Below are 13497 nucleotides of genomic sequence, written 5' to 3' on the forward strand. Positions count from 1 at the left end.
CCTTCGCACCCTCCCCAGCCGTCTTCACGTGAGAGCACCCCCTGCGCTCCGGCTGCTGGAGATCCCTTTGGCCTGTGGTCCCTGGAGAGCACTGCCTGGCAGCAGTCTCAGCTGTTGGCCTCTGTCATGGAGACGGCAGCAGCTGCAGGCGACGGGCATTTGTGACCATTTGTCAGAATGTTCCCCTTCCTCCTGGGCCTGCCCTTCTGGAACATTTCTATCCCACGGCCTTGGAGACGGGGCTCGTCCAGGGATGAGAGGATGGAGAGGGGCAGGAAGGGCTGTCTGTGCTCTGCACAAGGGCCAGGCTTCCTGGGCATGGCTGTCATCCTCACTGGTGGTACCAACGGGGGTCCCGTTCTCCATATACTGTGCACCCTACACGAGTTGTCACTAGACTTGGCGGCTGCCCTCTGAGTAGCCCCTATTGTAGAGATAGGTATTACCCCTGATTAGGAGGTGAAGAAATTGTTGCATAGAGACATTGGGCACACAGCTGGTCGGGAGCACCAGATTCAGGGGCCTTTGCCCACCCCCCACCTGCACCAGGTGAGTAGGGGAGCCACCTGGGCAATGGCAGGGCCCCACCACCACCACCCTCCAGCCCCAGCCCCCAACAGCCTCGTTTCCATTTCTAGGGTGATTTCTTGCCCATTTGCTGGCTCCGGCCACTGGGCTGGAGGCAGCCTGCCCACTGTTTGCACTTCATGGTTTGGCTTCTCTGTCACTAAATGCTCTGGGATTTTTTCCGGGGCTGGAGGCGGGGAAGAATCTTCTCCAGCCTGGCCCCAAGGTGTGGCTGGTATTCCGAGGGAAACAGGAGACCAGTCCCTGATAACGCTGAGTGCAGTGCGAGTTCAGTGACCTGGGATGGATGTTCCAGGCATGTTGGCTCTAAATGTGGCTCATCATTTAGCACACGAACCTCGAGGCCTCAGACCCTGTCCTCAGAAGTCCGAGGCCTGGTCTGTGGGACACTTCCCTGGAGCAGAGAGTAGAAGTCAGGCAGACAGACAACAGCCTTGGACGGGAAACGGGCATGCTGCGCCACGCTCGCACAGCCCCCACCAGTCAGGAGCTCAGGGCCACACCTCAGCCTCCTCACCAGCTCCCTGGCCGCTCTTGGGCAGCCCCTCCCTGCCTCCTCTTCAGTGTGCAGGAGCCTCAGGATCCTTGACTCCCAACAAGAAGGCCTGCTCGTCCACGCAGGGCCAATGGCAAACTCGGAAGGTCAACAGGCTTTCTCCAAGCCTGTCCTTGAGACCCACCTGTCACCTTGGCCCAGGAACCGTAGAAAAACTGGTTTTCTTCATTCTCTGGGTTCCCTGTTTCCTTTTTTAAAATCGAGACTCCTCCACAAAGCCCAAGCCTTATGCCCCCCAAGACTCTTATTAGAGGAGAGATGGCGGGAAGGGAATTGGCCTTTAACCAAGCCCACGACTTTGGTCAAGTCTCTTCTCCCCGGCCCAAACTTCATTATCTGAGCAGTGAAGATAAAACTCGAGGGTTGTCATAGGGTTTGCTCATCCCATAAGGCCTGCTGAGCCTGCTACCTGCAGGCTTGCTCCAGGCGGAGGTACAGCACAAACAAGTTCCTGACCCCAGGGGGTTCTCCTGGGGGAGGGAGGGACAATACACAGGTGACCAGCATGTGTGCTATTTGTCACATGAACATAAGTTCTGTCTGCAAAAGAAAAGCCCAAAAGGGGCAGGGAGTGCCTTGGCATGTGGGGGGCGTTGCTGTGATATGTAGGAGATCAGGAAGGTGACTCAGGGCTCTTACGACGACACTGGTAGCCTCTCGCCCGGCTATTCCTCTTTGCCTGGGATGAGTTGCTGGGCCAGGGTGAGCGGTGTTGGGAGGCACGAAGCCATGCCTGCTGTGAGCAACGTCCCGGTATCCCCCCAACAGGCCTCAGCCAGGATCCCACACCAGACCCAGGAAAGAGCAAGTTTCCTCAGGACGCTGAAAGAGGGAGAGGGTTCCTAAGCTGAGGCCCAGCGGTTTCCGTAACCTCATCTGTGCCTGTTTTCCAGGCAGCTCTGCCTCTTGCTAAATGCAGAGAACATCTTTCACTCAATGGCAGACATCCTGCTCCAGGAGGAGGACCTCAAGTTCGCCTCGACCATGGTTCATACCCTCAACACCATCCTGCTCACCTCCACAGAGCTCTTCCAGCTGAGAAACCAGCTCAAGGACCTGAGGACTCTGGTACTCCACGGCCACCAGCTCTGGCCCTGAGTTTAGTCCTGCGTGCACACGGGCCCTCCACTGTGCCGGCCCACCCCTTCAGCCCCAGGAGGTTTGCAGGGAGGAGACAGGGGATAACATCGGAACTCTCTGGTCCAGTGTAGAGTACGGATCCCCCTGGGCTGGCTGCATGTAAGGGCCTACCGTGGGAGTGATCACAGCTGGTTTCCTTAGAGCCACCTGCTGCACAGGTCTCTGCCCACAGAAGGCTCTGGACTCTACTTCAGGGTCCTCGTGCCCTTCCTGACCCATCAAAGGCTGTGCTTTTTCTGCTCATTGACACCCCACCCCAATGCCTGCACTGCCCCCTCGGACTCAGAGTAGTTTCAGTTCTGGGGCCCCATAGTGCGACCTGGTGGGATCAAGACCACTGGGCGATGCCACTCTGTCCAAGTGAAGCCTCTGGGTTATAACTCTTCCAGAGATCAGGGGTCATTGCTCTCCTCGCCCTCCTCCTTGGCCCTGGCCCCTCTCTCACAGCTGGACACATCAGTCTCACAAGGCACTCTGTCGTTAGCTGGGGTGTCATAGCACTGCCTATCCCAGGCTTTGGGTGGGGACCCACCAGGGCTGGTCAGAGAGAGCAGGGAGGCGCTCACCATCCTACCCCCGTGCTCTAGGGGATGTGGCACAAGGCCTCATCCTGGGGAGGGGGGGCTGAGCTGCCGAGGGCCTCTGGCGGTGGCCACCATCCTGGCTGGACGTGCTGGGGGCTCTGGGGGTTTCATTGACCACCCCCATGCCCCCCTTCCTAGCTCAGATCCTACTCCTCCCCTTCCTCTCAAGGACATCCAGGCCTGTGTCTGAGGGCATCTGGGGCCGAGCCGCTCGGAATGATCCAGGCCACACCCCTGCCTTCCTGTGGTTCCTTCTAGACATTCGCAGAGGCCTTAAGAATTTTCCTCAGGGCAGGGGCTCCCCCGAGTGTGGGCTCAGCTGCTGGGCTGGTTCCCGAGTGCAAGGTGGGCTGCAGGAGAGGGAGGAGATGGCATCTGAGGATGAGAGGAGGGCGCTGCCAGGGAGAGCCTGGGCCCAAAGGAGCTTCCTGCCCGGCCAGCCCGCACCCCAGGGCCCTCCCCTCACCCTCTGGTCACCACCCCCCCACACACAGGCTCAGGACCACAGAGTTCTGGAGAAGACAATTACTGTTATTTGTCGAAGGCAGAAATGCCAGCCCAAAGGCCAGGCTCACTCCTGACCAGGCCCTCGCAGCCACCACCACATGGCTCTGTGGGATGGGAGTAATGACAGGGTCTAGGAGGAGCTGTCAGCATTTCCTTTGTGACAGCTCGTCCCCAGTGGAGCTGCCAAACAGAGCCTGGGGTGCTGAGCTGGCTCTGATGCTCCACAAGGGCCCCTGGGTCTCAGTCCCATGGCCCTTCCCTCGAAGGTCCCAGGTCGGGAAGGAGCGCTGGGGAAGGAGTGCCTGGGGAGGGACGTGGGGACTCTGTTAACTGCTCGCACCTCTCCCCCCTCAGGAGAGCCAGAACCTGTTTTGCTGTCTGTACCGCTCCTGGTGCCACAACCCAGTCACCACGGTGTCCCTCTGCTTCCTCACCCAGAACTACCGGCATGCCTACGACCTCATCCAGAAGTTGTATCCTTCAGTCTCACTGTTCTTCCAGTGCAGCTGTGGAGGGACAGGAGGGGCCCCGTGCGCCCTTCCCGCCCAAGTAGTGGGCCCAACTGCCATTGCCCAGCCCCGTTTCCATGCCCTGCCTCCAGGCCCCGTGACTGCAGGACCTGTGGGGGTGCCGTGAGAGATGTATTTAGGAGAGTGCTCTTGGCCGCAAACAAGGTCATCTGGGCCTCGTGGAGGGGAGCTGGTCCTCGTGAGTTAGGGAGCAGAGCAGAGCAGGCCCAGCCAGGGGTGCTGATAGGGCCATCTAGGTGAGGTGTCCCAGGGAAGAGGCGGGGTGCTCTGCCCGCGGCAGATGGTGCTGGGCCCAGCGCTGGGTGGAGTGAGGAGAGAAGGCTTGGCAGCAGGGGGGCACCAGGGAGGCCTGCGGGCTTGAGCACAAGCGTCAGCAGTGTTGCTGGTTAGGAGCTCAGGCAGCTTCGGGGGCCACAGAGCCTGAGCCCGGTAGGCTCGGCAGCTGACATGACGGGGAGGTGCAGGCTGGATGGGGACCTCAGAGCCAGGCTCAGCAGTAGGCATCCCGGTCAGATTTTGTTTAAAGCACTGAAGCCACCCAGCCTCCTCTGTGAATGCCCGGCCTGGGACCCTGGATGGGAGAGCCACTTAGGATGCAAAATTGGCCTCCTTCCCTGAGTGCCCTGGGCCAGGAGTTGGGGGTGAGGAATGAAGGGGCCCCGAGGTGCCTCTGTTGAGGGTCAGTTGCAGCCTTTCCTGGCTCCCTCAGGGTGCCTGCTCTCTTTCCACAACTTAGATTTGCTCCTCAGCCACTAGTGTGACCCAGAGACCACAAACCGCACGCTTGCCGCAGCCCTGGCCTTGGCCCTGCTGACGGGCATCCACTCAGGCAGGAGCAGGGGCCTTTCCTACCCAGCCCTCCCCCACAGGCTGCAGGGCTGTGATAAGTGCCTTCCAGAGCCCTGAAGGCACAGTGGAGACCTGCCAGAGCCTAACTGGAGCGCCCGTGCTTGGGGAAAGCTGGGCTGCTTTTCATTTAGAGGGACAGAAAGACGAAGAGGAGAATAGACTGGTGCCCTTCATGTGCCAAATCCTGCTCAGGCAGTAGTAGGCTCTCCCTAGGAAGCCAGGCCCACAGGGACGAGGGTGTGCTCTGAGCCGCCGGGTCGAGCCCCTGGGTCCCAGCTCTCCGGTTGTCCCCTCCCCCAGCCGAGGTCCTTCACTGAGACAAGCTGTCCTGGCCCAGTGGTCAGACTTCCCTTGACTGCCCACCCAGCGGGGACCTGGAGGTCACTGTGGATTTCCTCACTGAGGTGGACAAGCTGGTGCAGCTGATCGAGTGCCCCATCTTCACATGTGAGAGCCTTGCCTCTGGCCTTTGGCCAGCCTGGAGTAGGGCAGGAGTGGGAGCCAGCTCAGGGAGCAGCTGTGGCTGCAGCTGAGGAGGGAAATAGGACAGTCACCCCAGGGATGCTTCTGGAATGTCAAGAATGTAAGACTGGGGATGACAGGGCTGAGGACACCAGCTAGAGCAGGGCTGGGACACATGCCACCAGAAGGTGGGTCCTGCCTGTGTGCCTCAAGGTGGGTCTTGTGGACACAGGCCAGTGCTAACTGCAAAACCCACCCAAAGGCTAGTGTCATCCCTGCTGGGGAGAACTGGGGCAGTGCCGTCGGGCCAGGAGGGCAACTGTCCTGGAGCTGAACCTCCAAGCCATTCCTCCAAGCCTGGTGTCCTCTGTCCTGGCTCACGAACACTGTGGGGCACCATGGGCCCACCTGCAGGTGCCCCTGAGTGCCCAGGAGCCACACCCTCATCTCTCTACAGAGCATAGTTGGCATTTGCTGGGAGCTGATGGGCAGGAGCTGCCTGATCGTAACACCCAGGCTGAATGTGCAAAACTGGCAGCTGGCTGGGGCGAGCTCAGCTCTTGGCGCCTCAACACATATGATGCCTGCTCCCCAAAGCAGGCGACTCTGAATGAAATGCGTGTTTACAGTGTGGTAGGGAAGCTGGGAGGCAGGAGGCCGCCTTCCTGCCAAGCTGGCCACCCAGGCCTCCTGCTCTCTGGCAATACCTCTGACCTGCCCGTGTTGAGCCCATTGACCTTCACCCTGGAGGCCGAAGCAGGGACTGAGGGGCCCCCCTCCCCTCGCTCCCATCCAAACAGAAGCCAGCTTCTTCAAACAGCCAGGTACCACAGTGGTAGATGCCCAGGAGACAGAAGAGCAGGAAGGAGACCCTGTTCCTAGCAGAGTGCATCAGCCTGTTCCAGGTGGTCCCCTGGCCTGACATCTCACTTCCCCAAGGGCCTCAGAGCAGCCAGGCATGTGCTCCCCTGAGGTCAGGGCCAGCGTGACCCTAGAGGAGCCACAAGCACCTTCTCTCCAGGCTCAGGGCTTTGTTGGGGCAACCTCAGCACACACCCTGGTCCTGCCCAGCACCCATTCCAACTCTGGGTTGCCTAGATGCCCCCCTGGTAGCTGGCTTGGCCCCAAAGCCCCAGCGTCCCCAGGGCCCAGAGCCAGGACTGGACTCATAATAGGCCCATGCTTCTTCTGGAGTCACTAGGCCTAGGGACAACTGTTTGGGTCTCCACTGGTGGCTTCTGCCACTTGGGGCAAGTGGAGGGGTCACTGCGGAAGGCTCCTGCTTCCTGGCTCACCCTGGCCCCAAGGCCTGGCTGTTCCCACTCTAGTGTCAGCTGCTGCTGTGTGACATGGTGTCTCTAGAAGTTTGTGGCTCATCCTCCACAAAGGATGCCCCAGACTGGGCCAGGAGACACTAGTGATTCTCCTGGAGGGGCTCAGAGGAAGAAGTGTGGCCCTGTTTAGTTGGGACTCAGGCTGGGCAGGACCAAGGGTGCATCTCCTCCTGTCCGGTGGGTGGTGGCAGGGCTGGTATCTGAGGTGGATTTTCAAAAGCACCCACCAGACACTCCTGGGCTTGGCATGTGTTTAACCACACACAGAAGCATTTTTCCATCCTGCCCTCCCTTGCAGCTCCTAATCCAGTCTTTCTCTCCAGCTCACCCTATTTATAGCTCTCTTGTGCTGGCACGTGCAGAGCAGACCGGGGAGTCTGTTACACTACGGGCCCCAAGCTCCCTCATTATTAGGGAGGCAGCAAGTCTTCGGGGAGAGGACTAGGCCTGGCAGCCGGTTGGGGGTCGCCAGGCACAGATCAGACAGATGGGCAGGTGGGTGGGTGGGAAGAAGCTCCTCGGCACAGCTAAGACTACTGGAGGAGGGGCCGGCGTGTCTGGCTGTTAAGAGCCCTCACCTCGCTCTAAGCCACAGCCGCCTGGCTGGCCCTCTCCGGGCCAGGTTGAGGTATCTTCGCGGGCAGTGCCTGACCTCTAACCCCTGACCCCTGCCCTCTCACAGACCTGCGCCTGCAGCTGCTAGATGTGAAGAACAACCCATACTTGATCAAGGCCCTCTACGGCCTGCTCATGCTGCTGCCCCAGAGCAGCGCCTTCCAGCTGCTCTCCCACCGGCTCCAGTGCGTGCCCAACCCCGAGCTGCTGCAGACTGAGTGAGTGCGGGCTGGGGACTGTACCCTCTGCCTCCGTGCCGGGCTGGGGCTTCTGCTCCCAAACAAGGTCAGGGCCAGATGGGCCTGGCAAGTGAGAGTATTTAAGGGGGCTCCCGAGGGTCTCCCTTGCCTCAGCACCACACCCCTCTGTCGCTGCAGACACTGTCCACCCCACCTCACTTGTCCTTGGGCCTCTTGTTTCCACCTCAGAGCACCAGGCTGGGGGATTCTGGGAGTGTTTACGAGGTGGTAGGTAGTAGCAATACCTTGTCCCAGCAGTCAAGGTTGAGTTAATCTAAAAGATCCAGGGGCATACTGGAGTCACCCAAACAGAGGCCCCTGGAGAGAAACTCCAGGAGGAGGAGTTCGTGCCCCAGCTCAGAGACTGTCCCGGGTGGCAGACAGGCAAGAAAGCTAGACAGGGCCTAGTCCCGGGCCTCAGACAGCCCTCCCCTCCCATGTGTGGCAGAGGGTCAAACGTGGGCCACTGCGAGACCCTGGCATTGCTGGGACCTTCCCAAGCCCCTCCTGGGTGGGATGGGTGGCAGGGGTGCACCTGTGGCTATCCTGCTCGAGTCCTGCCTACAGAAGAACAGGTCCCAGGCAGAGTCAGGAAGAGTCTGCCCACAGAAGAACGTGTCCCAGGCCCAGCATGGCAGCCTGTGGGCAGGAGGGCTGCAGCCCCTCAGGGGGGTGGTCCAGGCTCCCACCCGGAACCCACTGCTGGCCCGGCCCCCAGCGCCTGTTGGGCTGTGTCTATATTTGGTAACCCTTGGAGGCTTTGCCTCATCCACAGGCATTTGGCATCTGAGATGGAAAATTTCACTTGTCAGGTCGCCATGGAAACAAGCAGAGCCACTGAGAAGATTTACGTTGAATGGAGTGCGCCCAGCTTGCATCAGATGCCCTGTGTATCTAGAATTCCCTCCCAGGCTGTTCGAGCCACTCAGCAGGCCTGACGCCTCATTCCCCAGAAGGCCTCAGGCCTTTGCCCTTGAGGCGGACTCAGGCAGCCTTGAGATGGGCCTGCCCGGCACTCAGGGCCCCTGACTCGAGCCCCCATGCCCTCCATACTTCTGGCTACCACTGTTCCTCTCACCTGGCTCTCCAGAGGCTGGGTGTGGGGCCCCTCACAGGTCGCCTGCCCCAGGCCGGCTGGAGGGGCTTGAGCCCCCAGCACTTGTGGCCCCTGGGCCAAGGCCCAGCTTCTGCCCACCCTGCCCCTTCCCCAGCCAGCAGTGCTCTGGGATAGCAGGGCCAGGCACTGTCCCAGCTGCTCATGGTGTCCCCGGGTAATCCCCAGGAGACAGCATTCGGCAGGCGCACTGAGTGCCCCGGGGAGTTCATGTCCCAGCAGCCGCGGAGTTAGTTTAGCATTTGGATTCCCTGGCAAGAGCACTTGTAGCTCCTGGGACCCGATGGCCTTGAAGCCACACCATGCTTCGCTGGCCTGGCCTCTGCACTGGCCTTTCCAACACCCGATGGATGTTAAGGTCACCCTGGCAGGCACTAAGGAGGGAAGATGCAGCTGGAGGGGAGAAGGAGGCAGGAAGGGCTGCTTCCCTGTGACCTCTGGTTTCCCCAAGGGAACCAGCCTGCCTTCCTGGGGGAGGCCCCTGGGCCCAGCCACGGACCCCACGCTGTGAAGGGCCAGTCTCTCTCGGAGCTCTGCCCACTACATTTCTTATAGGGAGCATCCCTGGGAAGGGGAGGGAAGGCTCAGAGTAGGCAGACCTCCTCCTGCTCTCCCAGGGGGAAGCTGGGAAAAATGAGGATTCCCTCAGAGTTTCCCATAGTCAGAGTCAGGGAAGCCTTGGGCCAAGGGGTTGAAACCTCTGGGTAGAGGAGTCTCCATGTCCGTGGATGGGTCACAGGCCTAGACTAGATCTGTCCAAGCTCTGCCAAGGATTTGTGGTATGACCTCAGGGAAGCCCCATGCCCTCTCTGGGTTCTTGGTTTTTTCATCAGTAAATGAGCCTTTGGACTAAATGGATGCTTGAGGCTCTGTCCAGCCATCAAGGCCTCAGTTTCACAGCCTTTCTTTGCAAGGACCTAGTAAGAGCCGTCGTAGATATAGACAGGGGAGCAGTGGGCAAGGAAGGGGCCTCAGGAACAGCTAGGGGGAAGGGTCAGATTGCAGGGGCTGGCACAGAGGGACAGCTCACACCCCAGAGAAGGGGCTGAGGACAGTCTCAGCCCTGGGAGGGGCAGGCGGCTGGAAGACAGCGTTGGGTTGCCTGACAGGCCTGCAAGCTGGGAACAGCTGGGGAAGTTCTTGCCTCAGCCAGCCCTCACTCTGTGTGCTTAAGGCACCGGCAGAGCTAGGGGACCCTGGCTCCCCTCAGCCTTCCGGGCCACTCCCCAGGGACCATCCCCTCATGAGGCAGGAGAGCATCTGTGAAGGAAAAGCTGGGGACTCTCACCAGCATTAGCCTGGTGACAGGCGCATGGGTGGGGGTGCCTGAGAGCAGGCCAACTTTGGGTTCTGGAATGATGGCTCTGTGCTGCTGGCTGGGTGTCCCCCAGTCAGTCACTTACTGCCTGAGGGTTGTAAACATACAGAGAACATGAAGGGCCTGTGCAGCAGCCATGCCCACTATGACGGGCAGGGAGGGGAGCCCTGGTCTCTGTGCTCACAGGAGACCTCCACCCCCATGGAACACACCCCTCCCAGCTCCCAAGACCTCAGGTCAGGAAGGGTCTGCCCCAACCCAAGGGTCTGCCTACGTGGGTTGGGGCAGCATCTGGCCAACCCCCGGAGTTAGAACTCCAAGCTCCAGGATGCCCCTCGGCCTCCTCAGAACCCAGGTTGCTCTCTTGGGGCACCAGGGCCACAGAGGTGCTATGACAAGGAGATCCCTCCCCATCCCCGGGGGAGCTGAATTCAGGAGCCAGAGTCCAGCACTCAGCTCCTTTTGATGTACATTGAACTAATGTTGCCTGGGCCCCTTGGGAGGCAGGGCCCAAGCCCAGGAAAGCAGCAGCCACAGCCACCATCCACGGTGTTCTCAGGGGATGCATCTTCAACAGGAAGGCAAGAAGGACAGACCGAGTAGCGGTGCAGGGGGCCACCTCCAGGCTCCAGGTGGCCTCCCAACCATGGGAAGGTTCCCACGGCCCCTGGTCCTGCCCCAGCAGCCTGGTGGATAGTCAGGGACACCTGTCATGCTCTGACCATTGGTCGCCTGTGCCTTACCAGGGGCCGAGGTCATTGGTGAGGGGTCCGTTTGGGTGAAACACCATCACATTTCCCCCAGAATGCACTGAGCAGCTATGCACACCAGGCCTTGAGCTGCCAGACTCTGGCTGGCCTTACCTTGGGGACAGAACTGTGATCACAGTGGTTGCCCATTGGGTACCTAGACCAGGTTGGGCGCCAGGCTAAGCCCTTCTGTGTTGAGTCTGGAGAAATCCTCACCACCACCCCATGGGGTGCTCCTTTGGCATCCCCCCCTCCTTTACAGATGAGGAAACTAAGTCTCATGTCTGAGGTCAAATGGCCAGGAAGTGGTCGTGTTACAGTTGGGTCCAGGTCTGTCTAGCTCCTATACTGAGCTGCTGCCTGGACCCCCCATTTGGGGGTCTCTTATGAACTCAGAGAGCGCAAGGATTCTCGTGAACAACCCACAGCTGTCATGAGACCCTTACTGGGGCCACCAGGCCTCAGGGGCTGGACGCAGATATTTGCCAGGCCACAATGAGGGAGGAGCAGCCTTTCATGAGACTCTGCTGGAGGGATGGTGAGGAATGGGACAGGGGCCCGTGGGGATCTAGTCCCCAGGGCAAGCTAAACATTAGGCTTGAAGCGGGCAGCAGGGCTACTACATTGCACAACTATAGGGAGCACCAGGCACATTGTAGTTGTGCCATGCACAACCTGTGGGGCTGTACAGAGCAACCTGGGTGGGTGGTAGCAACAGGAGTTATAGGAGCTGTTAATATGTCCAGTGGTGAGACCAGCTCTCCTTCCCCAGGAACAGGGAGTGACTGCAGACCTCTGTACCTCAACACTCAGAAACAGATGTCCTGCCAAGTCGAGGACCCAGTAGAGACTCTTCAGCCATCCCTGTTGTCCCAGGCCCTAGCCCTGCCCCAGACAAAGGGCCAGGCTGCCTCCTCCCCTTCTCCCTGGACCCTGTTCCAGGCCCCAGCTGGCTTCCTAGCTGGCTGCTAGCCCTGGCTTTCACCCCAAAGGGAGCCACTTGTAAACAGGAAATGCTTCCCAGGGAGATGCCTGCTCTGGGCGCTGTCGCTAGCCCACAGGCTGAAGGCCATATCCAAATGGCCATGTTGACTGGTCCCACCACCACAAGGAGGGGATGCTCACGGGACTTCCCAACTCTGGGGCTGACTGTTGGTGAAGGGTTGCCAGGCCTGAGGCGGACAAACTCCCCAGATTGAGTCCCACCAGCCTGCAGCCCTGCCCCAACCCCACTGCCCTCCTGTGCCTGGTGACGCTTCCCCCCGAGCAGCTCCCACGTGTGCTGAGACACTGACGCTGAGCCCTTCTCCCTCTCCCCAGAGACAGTCTGAAGGCGGCCCCCAAGTCGCAGAAAGCAGACGCCCCCAGCATCGACTACGCAGAGCTGCTGCAGCATTTTGAGAAGGTCCAGAAGAAGCACCTGGAAGTGCGGCACCAGCGCAGTGGGCGTGGGGATCACCTGGACCGGAAAGTTGTCCTCTGACAGGCCTGGCACAGAGAAGGGCCCAAGGAGTGGTCCCATGGAGCACTCGGGGTCTTCGGGCCCCCTCCCCATGGTGCCCAAGGACCTGGCTCGGGGGCAGGGCTGGGCCTGGCCACTAGCCCCGAGCAGGGTGGTCAGACAGAGGCTGCTCTGTCCACCCAGGCTCCTCTCACAGCGCAACCCCCAGGCCTCCAGTGCTGTCAGCTGCACCCTGGCATTCAGACAGAGCTGGCTTCCCACCTGGGCGGGGCCCCAGCCTCAGATGCCACTCATCCTCTGGAATCAGTCTCTTTCTAATATCCTCTTATAAAAGAGCTTGACCTCCCCAGCCCACCAGAGCTCTGGCCTCGTGCAGACATGCATATACGCACCTGTGTGCACACAGGGCCAGCATAGAGGTCCGTATGAATGACACACCCTCTGCCCCAATAAAGAAATGACAGAATACCCTCAACCTGAGCCTGCCTGCTCCTTCCCACTGGTAGCTGCCCCTGGACCTCGCTCCTGGAGACCTGGTCTCATTGTGGCCCCAGGAAGTGCTTGCTGCACCAAGAGAGGCCGGCCACTGCACTCTTACCAGATAGGGACGTGGCCCTGAGGTTCCAGCTCTCACCTCCAGGACTCACTCCCTCTTCCTGGAGAACCCCAAACACTGTCCTGGCCTGGAACCTTGAACTCTACCTTCCCAGGCACCTAATCTTGACTTTTCCATCCTGATTTCCCCCAAGGTCAATGGGACATGTCCCCATTGGACGGATGAACTGAGCCTCAGGAGTTTCTGAGTGAATGGGCATTGCACATTGCAGATCCCTGGGGAGGGAAGGGAAGGCCACCACCAGTGCAGGGAGGGAGGCGGCTTCCCATGTACCTCCCCCCTTGATCTGGCTAAATGAACCTAACCTCACTGCACCATAGGCCAGGGTCCGCCTGACCCCAGGCTTTGGGAAGCCTCTTCTGGCCTCAGGAGCTCCCACGTGGCTCTCGAGGCCCCTGGAGTTGGGGGAGAAAGAGCTTGTGTGCGCTTTTCCCCAGAGCCCCAGCCTGGCACAGAGGGTGGGTTTCCCTGCCTGGAGTCTCCAGGACTGCAGGCTGTACTCGTCGTGTCCCACGTGAACACGCATGCGTGTCCACACACGTGTACCCAGGCATCAGGGATTGGAGACAGCGACCCACCTCTGTTATGCTGGTCCCACGGGGCCCCTACTCCGAGGAAGGAGGTTGCCTGAGGACCAGGACACTGCCACCCCCAAAAGCCTAGCCTTGGGCACCTCATCCTAGTGGCATCGGCATCGCTTGGAAAAGGAGCCAAAGAACTTGTGGAGAAGGGTCCTAACTCATCTGTGCCTGGGATGAAACGTCCCAAGGAGGACGGCCCCCAGGACACCGTGCGTCCCCGCTGTGGGTGGTGTGTCCGTCCCGCGGGATGCAT

General features: G+C 60.1%; 1 protein-coding gene across 3 annotated transcripts in view; it reads left to right on the top strand.

The window, feature by feature from the left end:
- Window positions 1–12522, top strand: part of VAC14 (VAC14 component of PIKFYVE complex) — a 104398-nt gene extending 91876 nt beyond the window's left edge. For 2 of the 3 annotated variants that reach the window (XM_001500754.6, XM_070262027.1), the window contains 5 exons: window positions 2038–2212; window positions 3730–3848; window positions 5122–5201; window positions 7233–7383; window positions 11906–12522. In XM_001500754.6, coding sequence (XP_001500804.1) covers window positions 2038–2212; window positions 3730–3848; window positions 5122–5201; window positions 7233–7383; window positions 11906–12068 — 688 coding nt within the window. In that variant the 3' untranslated portion in view covers window positions 12069–12522. Of the gene's footprint in view, window positions 1–2037; window positions 2213–3729; window positions 3849–5121; window positions 5202–7232; window positions 7384–8216 lie in introns of all 3 variants that reach the window. The other variant, XM_070262026.1, reaches the window with a different exon arrangement.
- The last annotated feature ends 975 nt before the right edge of the window (window positions 12523–13497 follow it).

Source organism: Equus caballus, chromosome 3, assembly GCF_041296265.1.
Source record: "Equus caballus isolate H_3958 breed thoroughbred chromosome 3, TB-T2T, whole genome shotgun sequence".
Lineage (NCBI taxonomy): Eukaryota > Metazoa > Chordata > Mammalia > Perissodactyla > Equidae > Equus > Equus caballus.